Below are 23,599 nucleotides of genomic sequence, written 5' to 3'. Positions count from 1 at the left end.
ATGAATACGTCTTCAAAATTAGACGTAGGTATTCATATTGTGTTCAGAGAAGTTACAGTCGCGCGTTTGCACTATCCATATAATAATTATGGAGGTAAATATACCTGTCTGTCGTGCTCGCAGGTACTTGTACTCACGAGACGAGAAGCTTCCAGTAGGTACCTTATATCCGAGATGTTTGACATTGAGCTTTGATGCATACTAAAGTACATTAAAGTGCATGAAATAATGTATCTTCTAAAAGCATTTTCTATTTTAAATTGTTTGAAAAATACGGCAAGTATTTACTACCTACAACACATACCAATATATTACTGTAGGGCCTTATTTACGTCATGTCAACGAATAAAAATAACTGGCCGTTTTGTTCTTGACTTGATATTTAAGACTTCTTTTAGCATAATGGTATACTTTTAATAATCATAAAAAACTGGCGTTATTCATAAACGCCTTACTGGCCTGAATTAGCTATGAATCGTTTGTGTATATCTGTCATTTTGACTAATGTATTTGTAAGAAAGGGATAAAACATAATTTAGCTAAATCAGGTCCGTAAAGTTTTATGAATAAGGGGATATATAAATATATATTAAAAAATTATCACTTTTTGAAATCCTAAATAATTTTGGTCATATTAATGGGTTGAATTAATATCAAATAAAACCATGGCAGAATAGATTAATAACTCACTAGCTCTATATTTGGGAAAAGTACATAGGTACTTACAGGTTGGATACTCCTGCAAAACGACACAACTGTTATCCAGAGGTTTCATTAGTTTCATTACACTATTTTTTTCGAACATCATTAAGGTTTCAAAGAGTTTGGTGTAACCGGCCTTCATTATTACTACATTTTGAAAGTTTATACAAAAATGAAAAAAGTTTTACAAGGATTAATCTACCAGAACGACTGATTACGAGTGCTATGACCTTTGAATTAACCCCCTTGGGCTTCGTCGACTCTTTTGCAGCTATGCAAAGGAATATCTGTAATAATATAAAAATATGTAAGTATACTCGTATAGTTATTTGAATTAATTGCGACTGATTTGCCTATGGCTGTCTTGCTGAAAGAATAAGGAAAATAAAACGATTAGATAAATAAATAGTGAATAAACATAGTAAAACCTCGACAGCACGAAACTCAAGGGAACTACCTAAAATTACAATTACATTTTGCTAGTAAATAGCTTCGAGATATAGAGGTAATTAAAAAACATACCTATTTTTTCGAGTAATAGATGTAAAAAATGTACTGGATCAGTTAATGAGGTTAAATATTTCGAGTTATGGAGGTTTTGGGCTCTTAATGAGGATTTTTTTATATATCGAGGTTCGAGTTACCGAGGTTGCACTGGAATACTATTCTGGAATAAACTTAAATAACTCGACTTTGTCCTATAGTACAAACCAGGATCTCCGGCTTTGTGGGCAGGCAGAGTCACTAACGATTAGGCTAGGCCTTCAATAAGAGTGATGTCTTAAACCAATGTTATACACGTTAGGTACTTAGAATGTAGATGTCGGCGGCCGATCGTGACATCAGGCAGATCCTATTGTTCCCGTGTAATGTTTTTACGGTAGTCACATTAAACCAATAGATAGGTAGGATAGGTTCATTGGGTAGCTTCAAATGCCCGAAAGGCAAACCGTCTAGAAATGGGCTCCGTCAACTCAGGGAACGAGACAAAGATTTTCACGTGTCACGATATGGCTAGTAATTTCATGATCTGCCTTTTACAATCGACCGACGTCGATACAGGTTGACACAAAAATACGTTAATAGCACTTTTTACAGTGGCTTATACCTACTAATATTATAAAAAAATGCAAAAGTAACTCTGTCTATCTTTCTCTTTGTTACCTCGTCACGTTTAAACCGCTGAACCGATTTGGATGAAATTTGGTATGGAGATAGTTATAGGCCCGAGGAAGGACATCGAATAGTATTTTATCATTATCATCATCATTCATCAGCAGACGAAGTTGTGGGCAGAAGTTAGTTGTTGATAATTTAATTGCAAAGCTAATTGAGAATATTTAGAATAATACGTTTTATATTAGTTAATTTATCATATGTAGGTACTTTTAATTTTAAATGACATTTAGTAAGAGATGTGTGACTAAGATTTTTTTTTAAACTATGGTAGCGTATTCATACTTAATAGTTTATCTATTTTCATCTTCAAAATTCAAGATGAAAATTATTAATTTGTTAATTTGGCTAAGACCACATGTACGCATACACATTATAAGCTCCAAACGCGTGCTCCGCCTGCATTGTGCATAAGCAATTGACATAACGAGCGCCTCCGCCTGGGGCCTCATCTGCTAATGCACCTTGTATTTCGATTATTTTATTTACGTCTGTATATTCTCTCTCAAGAGTGTTTCGTTTGTTCTCTCATTCAATTAACGTAACATTCACTTTGTATACATGTGCGCCTGAGTAGGTCCAATTTAACGATTCGTTACGTTTAAAATCAGGCATTTCTTTCTTTATTCGGAGCTGTTAGTAAGCCAAATGATGAAAGAAACTTCGTTTCGTTTTCGGTGCAATGAAAATGTGTAATAAAAAGTGCAATATAGATTAAAGATCAGAAGATGCTCATTAAAAGTTGTAAATGGCTCTATATAATGAACGCGAGTGTGTTTCTGTGGGAAGGATTCAATAAAATGACAAGCTCCATTAGAGGTAATGGATTGTCACAGTATTATACCGTTAATCATTGTCGCCCGTGGCCTAATTCATGCCTAATGCTGGGCTGGAATAAATCTACTTTACACCATAATGACATTATATGTAAACATAGTAAAGGTACACCAGAAGAGATAAAGACAAAAGAAATAGATACATAGAATAAAGAAAAAGGGAAAGAAAGAGAAGGGTTATTTTGCCAGTAGGTGTTTAAGAATAGTACAATATAATACAAGTCTGCTAAGTTGGTCATTATACACGAGGCGATATTGAGCGCTCGAGCTGCAAGCGAGCGCGCAATAAGAAAGCCGATGTGTGTAATGACCATAGCACACACGTTTCATACGTTTTTCAACACACTTGCGAGGAAAATACAAAACTTATAAATTTGATTTATTTTTATCAAAACAGTGGAAGTACAATTTTCAAAATGGTGGCTTACAGTTTTAACATCGAATAATTGCACCAAAGCGTGCTGGCGGATAAATGCCTACAAGCATTTATCCGCCAGTTCATTGAAGTAAGCTACCAACACGTTTTCCAAGAAAGACTGGACGTTTTGCTGATTTTCCATTGAATAAAAGTTTCATATGCCGCCAATTATTTTTCACCCGATTTTGATGGTAAAACGCTTTCGTTCTCGGCTCTTGCCTCTATTAGTGTTACTGGCAGCGTCAGTTTTATGTGTTCTTCATTTTCAATGCTTGAAAATGACATTTTCGTCAATATTTAAACTAAAAACATGCAAAATAATTCAAATTTTATGACAAATACGGAAAATGGCCGGCGCGTATTTTTTTTACGCATGATTCCAATACGCGCGCAAGGCAAAGGCGCGAACGAAATCGACAAACAGCCAATTAAAGTAAAAAAGCTAATATTTTCGTATTTCTATTCGACGGATGGAGATCAAATCGATAAAATGTTATGTTATTTCATTAATGTAATTTACGTGATAATTTAAGTTATAAATTATGTTTGGTATGATTAAACCACTTTGAACTAACATTTGAAACCTAATAGTTGGTTAAAAAAATGTATTACTCGACCAAATTGAGAAGGATCCGTTTCCATATTCGTTTCGTTATTAGCAATCAGTTACCTTCTTAACTCAGTCGGTTAATATAATGAAAGAGCACGAGTGTTATAATATACGGGAAAAGCACGCGTGTTTAATATCTAAAATTATGAGCCAAAAATCGGTGGAATAAAAACGTCGTTTTTAGCAAGTGTGTATGTGTATTTAATAAAATACACATACAATATAATAAAATACACATACAATATAATAAAATACACATACATCGCTCGGGTAACTATATGGTATATAACATAATAGCCGTTAAACCAATATGTAATGTCAATTATTCCCTGGTGTTCTGAGGCGAAAACCTTTATTAAAAATCTGGGGCGGCGGTTAAGAGAGCGAGGCTTGGGTCCCTGTTCTGGCTCATACCTGGTCCAGCAAATATTACTGGCAGTACAGCGCGGTAATGCGGTCAGTACAACGGGTACGTGTCGTTTCGGGGATTAACGGGGAGGCGTATGTAGTGTTAGGTTTTTGGACAAAGCTTGTTGCGGATTTTATGTTGTACCTACATTTATGACGAAGCCTGTGGCGGATTATCACTTATGTAGATTGGACGAAGTTTGTTGCGGATTCTGTTTAGTACCTATGCTTTTGACGAAGCCTGGGCTGTGGATTTAGATGATGGTTATGGATTCTCCTAATTGTAAGTAACTTTGATTATGTTTTCTTTTACAATAAAGGTTTTCATTTATTAAATCGTATGTCATAGTAATTAAGTAGGTACCAATTAGCATACCACAAAACCAACATGCATTTGTTGATATTAAACCATTTTATTAAGTGTGCGCTTATCTCCAAAGCACCTACGACCTCACCTAAAGATTGTAAAATAATTTTGAAGAACTGACGTGTCGTTTAGGCTCTTTTGATGTTGTGGAGGAGCGTGCAGTTTAAAAATGGTTTATGTGAAAAAAAAAAAACATTACCATGCCTGACCAATGCTTACATATTTTCATCGTATGTAGACGATATACGATAAGTCTCTTTCAGGCCAATTAGAACGTACATGACATCGTATATCATCTGAATGATGTTATTTAGTTATCGTCTGTCTCGCTCGCGCCGTTACATGTTCGGACAAGTCCGAGCAAAATGAACACCTGAATGATAACTAACTGTCATCATTCAGATATAATTTGATGTCAGGTCCATGTTCGATGACCTATTTGTCTTTCGAAGATAACTGAAAACGCTGAAACTGATTATGCTCAAAACAATGGATGAGATCGAGCTGGCAGATCAAATAAGTTTGTGTTTGAAATGTGAAAACGACACGTAAGTATGAACTTAAATATGAACCGACGTATGACGTCATATGACGGAACAGTGAAACTGCAGACACAGCCTTCCAAAGCCATTTTGAACACCAAGCATGTTCATTTGGGGAAAATATATTTCCTGCTCGGGACGTGTGTGATGCAGATGACAAATATGCTGGGTGTGCTGAGGTGAATTGCTTCTATCTACCATCTTCAGGGCTATCATTTGCATCTCTTCCTGATCACGCTCACCTCCGATGAACCAGTATAAGTGGGACCTTATGATCCATAACAATTTAACGTAGTCAGAGATCTTATAATTGTATTGAAAATCACGAGGCAGAAGCTCGCCTGCGCTTGGTTAACGTCTAATATGCTAACCTCCGTTTTCCATCTGATACTGAGAATAGCACTGTGATATTTAACCTGCTCGAAGAGTGACAACATTGTAGTTGTGACTAAAATACAAGAGTTTGAAGCTGTTTTCCTTCAGGGCTAAAATTACTAAACATATAACAAAGTTTTTAGTTAAAAATATGTACATATATAATTTTTAGAACTTGCCTTGCAATATAATTATATAAATCAGAAAATCGTAAATATAATGAGTTCGTTGTGCTGGGTCATTATTTATACGTTTGTTTCAAATGATTTTAGTGGATACATATTAGCAGACGTGGCAATAGATTAGTCTCCCAATTATACCGAAAAAACTCACGAGTCAAATTCTCCATAAGTACCTATATGAATTTATCATCGAAATGGTGTCCAAGAAATTCAGGCAGTTGAAATGCTAAAAAAATAACTTTGATCTTCGACAGTTGGTTTGATGTTTGCACAGAACGCGAAAATGAGGCTCACTTGTTTTATTTTGCTCATGTTGCTGGAGTCAGGCTTGACAAAGAGCATTGTGGCACACACGAGCCTTTCGGAGGAAACAAGCCGACGGCGTGTGACAGCGCACATTAGTCAGCAGACACTAGCGTTTCATAGCAGCCTCGGGCCGAGGATATTCGGGCTCGGGCCTCGGGCGTCGAGTGTCTGGTTGATCTGCGAAGTGGTGTTGGCAGATGTAGGTCGACGGTTGAATTTAACAAAGCACGTACTTGATAGCCTTTCGTGATGCGATTCGAAACGCTTTTTAATATATTCTATTTTATTGTAACAGGTGAAATTGTATATTTTCATATAATGTTACAAGAAACAAAATCAAGAAATTTTAACAATACATGACAATATATAAGTCAATTAATACTACGTCGTACTTAGAAGATCAGAATATTTATGGTAATATTTATATATCTTTTACTTTAGAAACATATTTAGGTCAGTATGACGAGAGCAGGCATGTGTGTAATATTTGAAATTATTGATAACCGTTTACATGTTATAAGTAATTATTAGGTAACGTATGATACTTATCTTCATGATTACCAGTATTTACTTAATTACGGCGTACATAATATGAAAATAACTTTAAAGAGGGCTGTTATTTACTTTTTATAACGTAGCCAATTATGTTCTGGCGCGACACACTCATAGTTGCTTAATACTGACTGGGCTAGGGATTTTGCTAGTATTTAAATACAATTTACCCTTGCATCTCACTACTCGTGTAACAACTTTGTAGTGGTATGATGCTGTATGTCCCGTCCGACACACGCATGCGTAAAGCTCTAAATAACTCGAGATTGCAGATCCAGATGACAAATAGAGCTCGCGGGACTGTCACCTATTTAAACAAACTGATGCCATCGCCGCGGGGACTTTTAGGGCTAAATGTTGCCAACTCATAACTCCGCCCCGGGCACAAAGGTTTACTAACTTTGTAAATATATTAATTAATTTGTTAACATCTAAATTAAGCCAAATTGGGCAATATTTGGTTTCTGTGATTATTTATGTTGAACAAAGCGTAGTAAATACATTTATTGCTTGCTAAATAAACACAAATTTTAATTGAAATCCAAGCTCGGATTAGTCGGCAATAAACATAAGCTAACCGATTTATTTACAAACTTTGTGTTGCATTTGAATACTATGCAATTTATTAACAATGATTGTTTTTGATAGCTTTAAATCCCCGGCTAAAACTTTTCATATCAGCAAAATCCTATTTTATAATTAAAATCCAATGAGTTAAAAACAAATTGTTGATAAGTACAGCAAGGCAAAATTTTTGATAATGAACTCAGTAGCTTGATGTCCAAATTCTTAGGCATTAAGTTAGAAAGTTGGGCAACAACAAATTATTTATATATCAATTTTAATTGCGAAGTTACAGATAGGACACTATTCAATGCGGTAGACACTTTAATGTATAAAATTAGTATACTTATCCTACACATAACCAAAATATTATTAAAGAGTTTTATACACAAGTTCAAACAAGCAAGGAAAAAACGCAAGCTAGGTTGGGTGCGGATGCAAATATCACTCGAAGTTTTAGTACCAACTCCATCACCCAACTTACCATTATCATGATCTGGGAGAGGGAGACTATCAGATGTGTCGGAGGCGAGCCCGAGCTCCGGCGAGGCTGCTCCCAATAGGGCACTTAGCTCGTCGTGATCCCCATCTGACCAAATGCAAATATAATTCACTTCTATTCACTAGTTTACAAATTAAAATAAAAGTTATGTCCTTTCAATGAATTCCATATCGATGTATTTAGTAGTAATAACTAAACGCAAACATATATTTGTTTTATTTCTATCACGTCTATAAATCAAGTTCTTATAACATCTAATTTTCAAACTACTCATAAGTTGGTTTCGATTTTATTTTAAAATTTTGATTCTGTGCAGTGTTCAGGTAAATAAATACTTGTTTTAAAAATGTCAAAAAGGTTGTATAAAGTACATTCTGATCGTTTTTGTTATGTTGATATATGATTGTGGTGAATTTATAATATCTATAAAAGGATATCCCATAACGGAATCAAACTAGATAAAACTAGTGTAGCTTTTAAGCATTTATGCTCTATTTTTCCCAATCTTTCTCAGGCTAAACTAAAAGAAGGTGTTTTTATCGGACCGCAAATCAACAAACTCTTAAAAGATGGGGTATTTGAAAACAGCCTTTCTGATATTGAGAGATCTGCTTGGAAATCACTACGATTTGTTATTCAAGAATTTTTAGGCAACAAAAAAAATGAAAATTACCAACAGTTAGGTGCTGATTTATTACATAATTTTCAACGAATGGGTGTCAGCATGTCTCTAAAAATTCATTTCCTTCACTCGCACCTCGATTTCTTCCCTGCGAACCTCGGACAAGTCAGCGATGAACATGGAGAGCGTTTTCATCAGAATTTGAAATTTTTTGAGCAAAATTATCAAGGATACTGCGACCAGGCCATGTTAGGTGATTATTGCTTGTCTGTTATTAGAGATACAGACACGAATAAATACAGGAAAAAAGCTAAGACAATTCACTTTTAATTTTTTGTTTGATATTTTTGTAAGCATTATTTTTTGTAAAAAATTATCAAAAATAATAAATATCTTGAAAACATGACATGTTAGATTTTTTTTATAATTTTTCTGAAACTCAGTGTACCTCGATTGTTAAGAAAAAAAACGTTTCATTCAAAGGACAAAAACTTTGTAAACTAGTGAATTATTATACATACAACTTTAAGTACTATGGAATACTGCGAATTGTGATGGTTCACCGATCGTGTGGCCCAGTTGTTAAACTGTTTTATAATGAAGTAGGAAGATCTATGTTAGAAAGTAGATAAATAAATACATATAGATAGGTAGAATACTCTTTATTGGCACACCTCAGGTACTAGGTACCTAGGTACTTATAAATAAATATATTGCGGTTCAAAGGCTTCTGTGGAGTCAGTCGGTTTATGAGTATAACCAGAATTTTATTACACATACGAGTATAAAAGATGTCCGTAAATGTGTATAGGATGGCTGCATTTATAAATGCTGCAAAAACAACATTGATTAACATAAAGTCTAATTATAGAAGTATTTTGTTGAAAATGCTCATATATACAATAGATAAAGATGGAAAGTATCACTTTTTGAGCATCTGTATTAAAAAATAATTATTGCTATGGCACATTTCCACAGGGCACAATACTAAATAGTTACCGTTTACGCATATTCCTACTCGTGTTGCGTTACACTCGCATTTACGCTAATATCGTATATCCTTTTAAGTACGCTAATTTACCACCAGGTCAGGTAACACATTAAATATTGCTCTGTTATAAACAACTATTTCACCGACGCAAACCAAACTCATCCCTTAATCCGCATAATTAATCACATTTAATCTCAATGCTATGTCAAGGCAATCTATGTTTGCGCACATATGTATCCAGCATATACGACGTTATTCTCTTTGTGTACCCCTGAAATGGTTCCCGTCAAAGCAAATGGGGAATACTCCGTTGCATTCATAGAATCATGTTTAATAGTGAGGAGATTGGATTATATATATATGTAGGTGAATTCATAGAGCCAAGCGTAAGAACCAGCTCTATTTGAGTGGTAACTAATCGCATCAATGAGCATCAAGGGGTAGGAAGCCTTACTTCAATAAAGTAGGGAGCGAACATTCGTTTTATTCCTTTACCGTCGAGGTTTTGTAGCAAAATGGGTATTTCTTGTGAGGTTTTAAGGATAGCGTTTTTTTTTTACATACGGCGGACAAGTCACAATATTAATTTAAATTGTAATTCTAACGGCCTCCTAGTCTAAGTAGTCAGTAGTAACCCAGCATACGAAGCTGGATATCTGGTTTCGAACCCCGGTAAGGGCATTTACCATACCACATTGGTGTAATACATTTTGAATTGGATTAAGGTAATTCTGATAATTGTATTTTTAATTAATTTTTTAAAGTTTCTATTGTTTTTAAATTTCATTTTTTTCTATTTTATTTTTATTGTGATGACATTTTATATGGAATTATGTTTTGAAAGAAATTATTTGACTGATTGATTTGTGTGTGTTTATCATAAATATTCTTTACTGTTATATATCCTTGTCTAGTTCCCACAACACAAAACGTATTGAGCTTATTGTGGGACAAGGTCGATGTGTAAAATTGTTCCATAATCGTAATCATGTAGCGTTTGTACCAAAGTAGTATCTTTGTGTCGTCGCAATCAATTTGATGTTTAGTTATTTTTTTTAGTATAATATTGTATTTATTTTAGTCTGTAATAAATATTTTGTGTGAGCCTTAGATATCTGATAACTAATAATGTTTGATTATTTTTCTAAGTTGATTATATTTATTACATATTTATTTAGATCCAAATGGAATAGTCATTGTGTACAGTAACTGACTGTAGGTATCTACCCAGCTCAGTCAATGATGTCTACGAGTATAATCAAAACAGAGAAATGCCACCCGCGAGTGGTTACAAAAAGCTTTCTTACTCGGCTGCTAAAGAGCTTGCGACTTTGAATCTCTATAAATTATTTATGACATTTGAGCAATTCCCTTGTTCCTTGCCGTGGCTCTTTCCTAATTATTTAAGACTCGAGTAGCTCGTTGGTGTGATCCTTGACTACCTATTAACGTAATACCAGTTTTACAGGATTTGCTTAATTGGAAGCTCAATTTAGAAATAGAATAGCTCACTGCTCTCTGAGAGTACTGGAATTAGATTATACCTACACAGTCGATTTTTTTTATTAGGTTCCGTAGACGACCTGTCTAGCCTAGTATGTAGTGACTCTGCCTATGAGCTGATGGTCTCGGGTTCAAATCCTGGTAAGGGAATTTATTTGTGTGATGAGCACGAATATTTGTTACTGAGTCATGGGTGTTTTCTATGTATTTAAGTATTTATAAACATTTATAAATTATACACACCGTGTTTTTTTTTCGTTAATTTCAAGTGTGCATTCCTGAGCTTAAATTAAGTTACTTTCTCAATGACACCGCTATTCTAATTAATTCCATTTCGGAGATAATTAATAATTTATTTTTATCTTATAAGGCCCTTACGAGCGTATACACTTGCCTTAAGGCTTGTTTACTTATTGATTAGTGTTTAGTATGAGTGTGTACATTTGCTAGTAAACATAAGTACTATTTCGGACGATTGATGTTCGAAATGACATTGATTTGGTTGAATTAAATGTAATACCCGTGCTACAACAACGCTATATGCAACATTTAATTACTTTTTATAAAAATAAAAACAATACAAAAATATTTTTTTCTGAAAATGAACCATTTAGTTTCCTTAAACGTACTTACCCATACGTACCCCGGAGTTAACGGAATTCAATAAAAACACGGTGAGTATCGTTGTACAACACAACACAAGCCTTATTGAGCTTACTGTGGGACAAGACAATTTGTGTAATAATGTCCTAAAAAAAAACAAAAAAAAGAAACTAGGAACCCTTGTAGTAAAATAAAAACTAGAAAAATCCTCCCATACAAAATCATTAAAAAAAACGATTTAACCCAATGGTGTGGGGTATTGTTGGAAAGGTTTTTCAAAACTAATGAGGATCTCTCATATACATTTTTGATAAAGTGAATATTATCGCCAATAATCGCTGAAAAAAAAATTAGTTATTATTCCAATGTTTGATCCATGGGTCCACAAAAGGTACTCTCTTATGCTTATAAACTTGTAATATTTGTAATGTACATTATACTTATTACTACACTGAGCATGGCCTGATATGCTCTTGGATGTTTTTTTATTAATAAAAGCCACCTTTAAATGAAAATACGTATTGATGCAAATTAGGGTTATCAAGAGCATAGGGCGTCGGCTGAAAGAAAGGAGCTGCGACCCTCGCTCTGGTTCTTTCCTGGTCCAACAGATACGATCACTGGCCATTCAGCGAGGCAATGCCGCCAGTATTTTTGAGTATTTTTGGCACTTTTGGTCCGGGTGAAAATCAAAGTGGGGGGTAGATTTCTATTTGTTTATTGCTTTTTGTTATATAGATACTAGGTAGGCCGTTGACGAAACTTGTTGTAGATATATATTTTGTAGGATAGGTGCATATTACGATGACGAAGCGTGTTGTGGATGTTTTTTTTTTTGCTTGTTTACGTATATATTGACGAAGCCTGCGTCGTGGATCTGACATCTGTCTTGATATGATTTTAATTGTGTTTTTAGTAAATTTTAATTAGGGTTATTATACATACTTTGAACTTGTTCAGTTGTCGATAAGGGTGATTTCTAATTACATCACCTTTTTAACATGCAACAATAAATTATGTTTCGTTTGAATAGTATAAATATTTACAAAAAGATACCGAAAAAATAGAGTAACTAGTAGTAGTCTAACAGATTCCGTTTTTTTTTTGTGATGTACCGGCTATTGATTTTGTTCACCAGCCGACTGGCATAACATTAGTTTTACGTATATTCTGACGCACTAGAAAAACAATCGCTTTGCTGAAAGGCTATCCCTGCAGGTTCAAAGGCCTATCACAATGATCCTCATTCAACTTCTATCTTTCTTCTATTTTGCGATCCTGATCACATCTCACTTACTCAGATAAGATGTACTTATTGGGGGCATTTCCAAGGCTATATTAACCGTACGTAGTAGTCATCGGCTTTACGAAGGCTACGAGCAACTTCCATCCCTGTCAAGTCTCTAAATTTTGCTAGATTCAAAACTGTTACTCTTAATGTTGCAATAACATTATTAGTTCTCCGGCGGATTATCTGATTCTTAATTAGTTCTTCCAGAGAAACTCCTACTCGTGGCAAAACGCTCTCTTCACTGTCCTTCGCGCAACGTAGACTTGACTTAACAGACCCGTGTTTTGTGAGTTCGACACAAGATTTCACGAGTCTCGGCTAATATAGACATGTCATGGCGACATGTAGAGGAAAACACCAGACACCCGGATATACGAAAGTGATCACACGGTTAATTCAATTCAATTCAAATTATTTATTTCAGGCTACATGCGCATAGATAAAACACGAAAAATATAATAATATTAATATATCAAGATTATTTTTTGTAATACGCACCCTAAATAGGTAGCTATAAATCATATGGTAAATATTGGCTGTTTCTTTGTATCCTACTTTTTTATCACTACTAAAGTGCCGACTAATCGGCCTTTTTTGACGACTAATCGCCGACTACACATGAGGCGGAATAGTCGGCTTTCCCGACTAATAGTTACCGACTAGTCGGTGAATCACCTATTTTTTATTTAAGACACAGATTAGTATAATTGTTGGCTGTACAACTTTGTACAAGGCCAATATTAATTACAGCACGAGCCAACAAACCCCACCGCGCTGGTGAAGCAACTCTGACAATTTATTCAGCTTAATTAAATGACAGTAAGTAAATAGCGGGTACAAATTGGAAGTGGTGCCGAATTGTGTTCGCCGAGCGTACGGCGAGCGGCGACTGCGTGAGCTGTTCGACTTGCTGCCCAAGTTTTAGGCAGTAAGTCAGCCCGAGCACGATATTACTTCATTTGCAACTTTATGACCTCGCATTTCCCTTCGGCGGTCGCGCGAATGCTCTGCTTCTTCGCTTGGTTATTTTATGAAAAAACTCTCAGGCAGTTTCCTTAAAATTATTATCTCAAGAAGCCTCCAGTCCTTTGTCCCAGATATAGTAGGAAAAAATAAGTAGCTCTTGTTATACTTTTTGTCAAATACATCGTTGACGATATATTTAATTAGCAATGCTGTTTTGTCGTTTTTTGGTTCCAAGCAGGCTGTTGGCAATTACTTTGAAGAGCGTGAGCACCAACCATAGCAAAGAATAGTTGTAAAGTTTATTCGACTTGTATATGAGATAAGATAAGCACCTGCTAGATACTGTGTAGTGGGACCCCCCCCCCCTCCCCCCTTCCCTGCCCCGCACACACGCAGAAGTACATATAGTTATGTATATTGTATAGTTTATTATATAATTAATTTATATATGTATTTACAATGTTCATTTGCGTAGTTTATAAAAGTATTATATATATATATATATATATATATATATATACTACTACTACTAATATTACCTATTCGTTTGTATATTGGCCTATTACTTAGTATTAGACTTAGTATTTAATTTTGGAACATTTTCTTTTCACACTGCACCCACCTTAGCAAACTTCTGTTTGGCCCATTGGTTGTACGGTAGAGAATGCCTCAACTCAAGGCATTAAGTCCACCTATTGTACGTTACACTCGTATTTGTGCAATTAAGTTTAAAATAAATAATATGAGGTAACCGTCCTCGTTCGTCCCGGATACGGTTGCAAAAGTCATGGGTATATTATGTATAGACAATTAAAGTTATTAGTTATTAGTTTAGGATGAAATGCTAATCTTTTATAATAACATTTCTAAAGCAGACATAAAATTACTGCATAATACACGAAATTAGGTAATACAAAGCTAAACGTTTCATATTTTCCAGTGGATGACTTTAATATAAAGGCTGTTCACATCTTTGTTTTGTGTCAGTTTTAAAATGGTGATAAAACTGCGAGGTGGTCATAAAATTGCTAATTGTGCAGCGCAGTCTCACGTCTAACGGGCTGCATCGAGCAACTTCATTGAAACTTGCCTCTTTATATAAACGTCAGCTATTTCAAATTAATGGTACTTCTTTTATGCGCAGTTCTTTATAAGCTTTAGCACTGCTAAACTTAGGCGTTGCACTAAAATGCTGGTTAATGTCTTCTTCTGCTAGTTTGTGTTGAAGCTACACGTAGAATAACAAGGCTGATGGAGTTTTTAATATTGGCTTCGATTATAACAAACATTAAGTCCCCATTTATTTCCTCTCTTTGATCTAATTTATTTATAAGCAAAACAACACTACTAAACAAATACACACATATCTACTACTCTTTCTAGTTAAATCAGGTTAAATATGACATTCTAAGCAAATATGTATGCAACGAAGTATGTATTATATTCCAAACAACATTCAAAACGTAGACAATAATAATTCATTTTATAGGGAATTAAAAAAATGGCTAATTAATAATGCGTTTTATGACATTCGTGAATTTTGTGACATTTAATTTTAATTAAATTTTTAAGTGTATTGTCATTTTTTCTTACCATTATTAATAATCTAACATTGTATCATTTGTATATTTTCTCCTTATTATTAAGGATTGAAAATGTATTGTTAATCTTAGGTTTTAAATGTTTTGACGTTTAATGTATCTGTGAAAATATGAAATAAATGAATATCAATATGAATATACGCGTATATACTATCCAATTTTCAATTTCAACCACACAATAACTAAACACAATATGTTTGTAAATAAACAGTACAATAGGAGCAAGTTTAAATTCCTCTTAAGCCCCAAGTAGAAGTTGGGATGTAGTTTTAATGCGTGTAAATGTAGAGGCGATTTGGGCCGTCAATATGAAAGGGAGGTACAATGAAGACAAAACTACAGTAAAGCCTGTGGGATAGGCTCAATACTTGGGTTGCAAAATCCGATTACATTGTTTAACGGTCTGTAAATTGAATTGTTCTATTAATAATAAATAGTCATCCTTAAAGGTAAAAAAACATAGGGACCTATCTACTTAACGAAGGTGTGTGTGTCTGTGTATGTAGTGTAACTATCTTGAAACTCGAAGTAACAAATACGTCAAATGATGATTCAAATGTAAAGTATATTTCTACGTTGTTATAATACTAAGACTAAATCTGGCGAGTTTCATTTGAACAGTTGAACAAGCCGAGCCAGCTTATATATAAAATAATTATATATGTTTATATAGCAGCCTTTAAGAAAAAATTAAAAATGTGGCTCATGACTCACTTATTTTATAGCTTTGAAGAGTTCCTTAACCTACCTATCCTAATATGAATCATAAGTAAGTGTTGTATACTTTGCCTTACGCGAAATAATGTTTAAACCATAAATTAAGTATATATAATACCAACAATGGTAGCTGATCTGTAACTATGTTATTAATAAAATTATTTGTATTTATTTATTTGTATTTGTACATATAACCCGCTTGTTATATTGCCCGAAAACACCACATGTTGTCATAAAACTTCGTGGATTCATTGCTGATGAACTTCTTCTGTAATTTACCTGGCTAGCCTTCTGCGTCATATATTTAACGGCAAATGAAAGTTACGGCGAAATTACTGTGTCGCATAAATAAATTCTCTGACCCTCGTTGCCCCATCTCATTTAGTTTTAAAGCCACTGAACCTGTGGCAGACAATTATGACATCTGATAGCGCTCCAAACCTTTTTTCAAGAATGGCTCCAGTTAAGTTGACGCGATAAGATGAGATAATTATTTTATGGATCTTAATGAGGTTATAATGATAGCTTTAGTAATTATCTCCTTCATTAAACTTCGCTTTTCAGGAGCCCATGTAAAAAAATGAAGGTAACATTACTTTAACCTCAATTAATTAGTTACTTAAGTAAAAACAGTTATAGGCTGGTCCTTATAGATATTTAGACTTACTCTATTTATTTTTGTATATAATTAACATGTCATTGTTTATGTAAATCTCGTTTATAATTAAATATACGGTGCATGATAACTTCTCTAGCTAGGATTTAAATACCTCGACGTAACTAGTAATGATTGACTCTTTAAGATTCAGTCGTTCGATCCAATTTTTGTAGAAAAATTACGACTCGTGCCTAAGGTTGAAGGGGCAACTTTGGATTTTTTTGGGGCATATAGTGGTTAACATTTTCAGATTTTTCGAATATTACAATCTTGTATAACACAGATGATCCTCGTATTTCGCTTACTAATGATTTCTCCAATTTCGAGATAAACTTACTGGCATTGTTTACTTAGTGAAATACTTACTGTTTGCACAAACTATAACAAGCTCAAACAAGGTGATACCTATCTATTTCACTTATTTTGGAGGGGAAAGACTTATTTATTCAGCTAAACTTTTTCTAGATCAGAAACACGAATGCATCAGAATAGCTGAAAACCTTTACAAGCAGTTTGACAAAAAAGCCGCGTTTAAGGTATGTATGAAGGGTGTGGTGGAAATATTAGCTGCAGACTGGTAAGACTCGGTACTTTAGTTTATAGAGCTGGGGGTTGTATACCAGAGTCGTGAGTTTGAGACTCACTATTTGAAACATTGGTTACATGGTTTATTGGGTTCCTGTACAATTTTAGGACAATACAAAAATTCACAAAATCAAACAAACAGGTGGAGTCGTTAGGTTTCAATAGATCATCCATATAACAGATAACATTTTGTGGTAGGCTACCCGAACACAAACTCGTCTTTCGTTAAACAAAAATGGGGTCAAAACATTGTTTTCAGAAGTAACATTGTGTAATGACTGTAGCTGTACTAAAATGTATGGTAATGCAATTATCTTTACTCGGCCAGCGACTCGCTAGCCGGGTTCTCTGTTCGTACGCGCTTTTGGCTACGAACAGTTTTTCCTACTCTCGTAGCGCGTAGCTCGCGCTGGCAGTGAATGTGTTAAGTAATAATTGTAAAGATACAACATGCTGGATGCACACAAGTATTGAGGCGTTCCAACAAAATGGGTTCACTGGAATATCATTTCAATACATCAATCAATAAATTTTTTGTGTTATGGCTCCATCAAGGTGTTGATGATTCTGCCAATGTCGAGGTTGGATAAGACACGGCTAGTATATGAATATTATCATATTGCGGTCTTAGACAGTGTTCGGTATTTCAATACATACTGCCGATACAAAATATATTGTAATGACATATGTCAAACTTGATTTAAAAGAGCGGACAGAGTAATGCCGCATAAGAAAGCTTGCTATGGGCTACGGCAACGTAATAATATACGGTTAGTGTTATGGCATTGGCCTCGTGGAGTAACTTAATAAAAATGTTGAATAATAATATAAGCCTTCAATGCTAGGGTAAATAGGTATCTCATAGGTAAGCGTGCTCCACCGTAGACCGCATCATCACTTACCATCAGGTGAGATCGTGGTCAAACGCCTGCCTATCTTTACATAAAAAAAAGTCTTCCTTACCAACCTAAAATACTCTGCTAAACTTCTGTTACCTTTGCTATATCCTATACGATACGACGAAATCCTCGTTAACACGAAATAAAATGCGATTCCCTTCCCCTTCAAAGGCCAAAACCTCCATAACTCGAAATATTTAATCTCATTAAGACCAACGATTCCCTTCACGGCCATCCAGTACGAAATTTTTATATATAACTAAAAAATAGCCTCCTCACCTCTGTGAATATCTTAAAATCATTTATCAACAAACCTCTGTGACTCGAAGAAAATAATATGACCCTACTTTATACGAATGTATAATTACCTCTCTAATACGAATTTTCATTCATTTTACCTCTGTAAGTCAAAACCTCTTTAAGACGAATAAAAACCTATAAGAACTTCCGTAAGTCCATACCCTCTATAAGACGAAAATTCGTTACCACAAAATTTTTGGTGATTCAATTTAGATTCGTGCAATCGAGGTTCCACTGTATCATGAGTATGATTACGTTGAAATGTGTGCGTCGCTTGTTTAGAAATTTGTCAAATTTAATTGAGTTTGAATCCAATATTCATAAAGTATTTCGTGCCAGGGCTCGGAGATAGCTAAATCGCAACTTTATGCATGCGTAAATTCAACCAGGAAGACCGAGGTGGGCTAGGGCTTATAAATTTAGAGTTCTAAGGTGGGCTCCCCTTGGCTGTATACATCGGTTAAGTGAGGTCACGGCCCTCCACACTTTGTCAAAACAGGCCGGCATCTGGCTCCGATATACTGCAACCTTTATTAACAAAGTTATATGAGGGTTCATGTTTGTCGTAAAATTTAATACACGAAAGCAGACCCATGCGAATTTATGCGGGTCTGATTGTGACTCTGCTTGCTAATGTCATTGGCTAGATACTTGTGATTTAAGAGTCACGTGCTGTTGCAATACATGTTGTGCTAGTACATATACGCATCTTCTTAAGGAAATAGGCGCGTGCTTTTGCGAATGTTGCGATACATGAGCAATCCACCTCCTTTTAAGAGGAAAGGGGATGATTGGTTCTCTATACAAACGTCTCCATTTTCCTTTCTGGACATTATGTTATGGCAATTTTTTTTATAAAATAATATGGTTATTAACTATACCTATGGCCCTTCGATTGATTTATTTTTATTTTTGGATTTATTAAGTTAATTAATCCATACACATTTTCAACAGCTCCTAACTTTTATAATAATTAAAAAAATTAAAAAATAAAACAAAGGGGCAAAGTTATGGTCAATATACATCGAATTGTGTAAAACTATTTTCTATAATGTCAATACCTAAGGAGTAAAATGGGGACTACGTTTGTATGGAGCAGCCGTCGTCCACTATAGTCTGTTGGTTTTATCATAGAGAAATAACTAAGCATAGAGTGCTCTCTCCATTCATCAGTTTTCTCCCCAAAACACTTATTTTTGTAGTCGACATCTAGCGTTAAGTAGTGGATTTATTAGTACCGCTACTTGACAATAGCTGTCGCGACAAACGTCTAATGCTCAAAAATTTTAGCTAATATCTTAATTCTTAACCGGAATTCTATTTTACAACTTTAGTTATGAATTGTGTAACTTAATATTAGTTATGAATTGTTGAGCAATACACTTTTCATGAGTTGCGACACTCATGATCATGACATTTAGTGTCTAGTAGCGGTACTGATAAATCCGCTACTTGGCTTGGCTTTAGATGTTGACTACGAAAATAATAACCGTTTTGTTAAGAAAACTGAGCGAGCACTCTATGCTGACTTATTTCTCTATGGCTTATGGAAGAGAAATAAAAGAGATTTAAAGGACAAAGACACGTTTTTTTTTTTCCTAAGTATTTTCGTTTTTTTTTTTAATATTTATCAGGTATATTGTTGAAGTAATGATAATAATAATAAGTAATATAAACTAACTAAATTAAACCTAATAAAATAAGAAAACATAAATATAAGAACATAAAAACCCTCTATTAGTACTCCTATTAGTATTTTCGTAAATTTGAAGATCACTGCGAAACATTTTGATTTATAGTAAATAACCAACAAGATTATGAAAATCTTTTAAGAAATAATTTTTGAAGAGTCTCTTTTCACTTATCAATAGCTGGGAACAGCTAGAAAATCCACGGCGCCAGGCTCACCCTCCCCCAGAGAAGAACAATTCACCTAAGTGACAATTCATCTTTCTAAGTGCTGTTTCCCCGATACTGAATAAAATATGCGAAACTACCTTTTACTCATATACATTTTGTAAATGTCCAGATAGAAAATAACACTGACACATTTTTCTATAGTAGGCAACAAAATGTCTACTATAGTTTAATAACACATTCATTAACTAACACATTCATTAACTAACACATTCACCGCTGAGCTACGGTCGTAGCGCTACGTCGTAGCCGATAACAGGGATTTCCCGATATGTAGCGGAAATGCTACGAAGAGGCAAAATGACAACGTGTAGAGATTAGCGCTGAATGGGTTCTGACTTTATTTATTCCGAAAGATAGTAATTTTTAAAGTAACTTGTTGTAAACTTGTGTTTTGTATCGGTTACAGTCAACAGCTCAGGTAAAATTAACAGGATTTGCCAGTCAGTGCACTTACTTAAATAGATTACAAAAGAACGCAAAGAATATCTAACATACAAACAATGCAGTCAAATCAAATCCTTGTAAAACTACACGAGTTTAAATACCTAGTTATATTTTTGGCACTGCCTTTGGCAACAAACTCATTAGATGCTACATAATAGATAAACGCCGTCGGCTAATAATGGAGACTCGCTCTATACATGCCTCAATCATTCATTATCATCGAGTCGGCTTTTGTTACTTCCCTACTTTCGAGACAGTGGTGGATCCCAAAAGTTCCCAACGGATTGAAAATCCCCTGGATTACGTGACTGGCGTATAACTATACTAATTTAAACATATCTACGTAGTCATAACGTGCGTTGAAATGACTGGCAGGAACGTGGACTCATTACGTTCGCGATGATGGAATATTTAAGCCCGAAAAATGTTTGTTTATTTTTTAAATACGTTTTAATGAAACGTATGCTAACAAGTAAAAACAAATAATGATGAATGCAGAGTTTATTCACTCAAGTACAATGAAAACGTGTAATTATAGATATGTACATTCCAAATCCAAAGTGACGCGTTTTTATTCAATTTAATAATAAAACCGCATTGACGGCTTAATATCGCACGTGATAATGTTTTTACTTCCAAATATTTTTTCTTCACCATGGTTTTTAGTATGTTATGGGCACAATGAAAAAATCAAAGTAATTTGTTAAGATTTTAGTTAGTGGATACCGTTAACTCCCGAAAAGGAATTTCATAGAAAATGTACCGTTATTTCGTTAGGATCGCAAAGTTATTCTTCCCTCTTAACGGTTTTTGATTAACTTTGTTACTTAGTAAGTAACGCGTAGTTAAATTTGATAATCATTAATATGTAGGGAAAAAAACCGACTCCACAAACAGTTCGAAATGCTATTAAAATTATTAACGACCATAGTTTATTTCATAGCAATTGCCATTAGGTCAAAGACGTAAGATACATGTCGTGGAGAAGTTCTATTCTGGTTTTCATCAGCAGTTCCAGTTCACCTAATATAACAGCACTGTTTAAATGCAAATTCTTGGTTGTAGATGAAAAGACTAAAATTGCTATAAGTGCTTGTAAGATTTGAGCAATTCCCTCAATTCCTCATGAACCCATCATCAGAACTGGATTTTATCAAAAATGGGACCAATGTGTAAGTAGGTATTAATACTTCAAATAATAGTAATGTTAACCAAGAGATGAAAGGCACTCAATAATTCGACACTGAAATTATGCCTTTCACCCGTGTTAAATAATAATAATAAATAAATAAAACATCATTTGTTTCAGGCAAAAGCCCATACGAGGCTTAGTAATTACGGGTGTGTAATGTTTGGTTTTTTTTTGTATATTTTATTTCGATATAACAACATTTGGTATATTTTTAAAGGGTATAATCATTCATTACATATAATTAACATTTAGTATAACAACAAAATATATACACTTATTTTGTATATTTATCATTAACGTTTATTTCGTATATACTATATTTGATATAACACTTATTTATTATAACAATTATATGGTATAATATAATTACTATGACGTATATAGGCTGAATTAGTATTACTATTATTATAGATTAAACATATAGCTTCAAATAGTCTAACAAATAGGATTTAAATTATGTTTATCCTCAGAGAGTGCGGTTAAATCAGCTGAAAAGTTTATATAATTGATCCCAGCTAATGTACACGGAAGGGATAATGAACTTGTTTGCCGTATGTTATTTAAATACTAGGGACCACTAATGGAATTCTGGCATATTTACATCCGCGAAACGGATTATAAATCAGCCATATAAATTTACAAGTTTTATACTAGGTACAGTAATTTAACGTGTCATCTATACCTATGTTCATATATGTATAATTTAGAAGTACACAGGTACTGGAACAATATTCATATTCATAATATATTTATTTATTCCTGTAAAAACCTTTACGTACAAATTACATTATAGTTAACAAGTTCTTTTTCCAAAAATCTCTTTCAAAACTCACAACATGAATAATAAACTAAATCTAACTACAATTAAAATAACTAAAGCTAAAAATTAAAAATACCTATTAAATTTTTTTATATACTTACTCAGATTTAAATGTTCTAGCTAGTTATAGGTAAAAAACTTAAGTAAGTCACCTGTTGTATATAGTTGTGACTTGTTCGATTACACATTTATTTTGTTTGTGTGTGTCTTTTAAACATGTATTGTCTATTCGAACACGTCACAACTACATACAACAGGTGACTTACTTAAGTTTTTTACCTATACTAACTTAACAATGAAATGATATTTATTACTGTCTACGCATCACGCTCGTACACAATAAGCAGGCGCGAACGAGATGCACTTAGAATTATTATAATGTCAATATTAAATGGAATTACAGACTAAAGACAACATCATAATTGTACAAATTGTACAATTATGAAAACATACAATATTTGATTGAGATAAATGACTATTAAAACTTAACTTGTATAAATCATTTATGTCTTTTAATTTAAAAAGAGACATTGGCATCGTCCGTTTAAGCACCTCTAATTCAATTAAGGAGCCTTCGAAGCTCGTTTGCATGAGTTTGCATTTTTAAGCGAGATTGAGGCGCTTTTCAAGTGAATTTTGACAAGTTGACGTCGCACCGTGCAAGCGGCACCCGAGGGGGCCAAATTGTAATGAAGAACAATTTGACTGGACTCGCTACTGCGACTCAAATACTAGCTGCATTTTTAATAAATATTTGGGTTATTCTCCGAACGCTGAGTAACTTTTTTGATTTTTATCTGAGAAGGCAATTTTTGTGCCTAATTTTTAAAACATTATCAACATGATCAGAATTACGTTGATAAAATTTTGTTAAAAGAATTCGGGTCGGGTTCATATTTCATCATTTTGATTGGGGGTAGCATTATAAATAAATGTCTATTTTTAAA

The 23,599-nt window shown here is 34.1% G+C and overlaps 1 protein-coding gene across 3 annotated transcripts in view; it reads right to left on the bottom strand.

Annotated features, from left to right (window-relative positions):
- The window catches only part of LOC133528630 (uncharacterized), a 318,208-nt gene that overhangs the window by 89,833 nt on the left and 204,776 nt on the right, over positions 1-23,599 (bottom strand). For 2 of the 3 annotated variants that reach the window (XM_061866077.1, XM_061866078.1), the window contains exon 4: positions 7,523-7,627. The exons of the other annotated variant lie outside the window; for it this stretch is intronic. In XM_061866077.1, coding sequence (XP_061722061.1) covers positions 7,523-7,627 — 105 coding nt within the window. The remainder of the gene's footprint in view (positions 1-7,522; positions 7,628-23,599) is intronic. 3 annotated transcript variants of the gene reach the window in all.

This window comes from Cydia pomonella, chromosome 19, assembly GCF_033807575.1.
Source record: "Cydia pomonella isolate Wapato2018A chromosome 19, ilCydPomo1, whole genome shotgun sequence".
In the NCBI taxonomy this organism is placed as follows: domain Eukaryota; kingdom Metazoa; phylum Arthropoda; class Insecta; order Lepidoptera; family Tortricidae; genus Cydia; species Cydia pomonella.
Note: the sequence above shows the minus strand (reverse complement) of the source record. Positions and strands in the feature narration are given on the sequence as shown.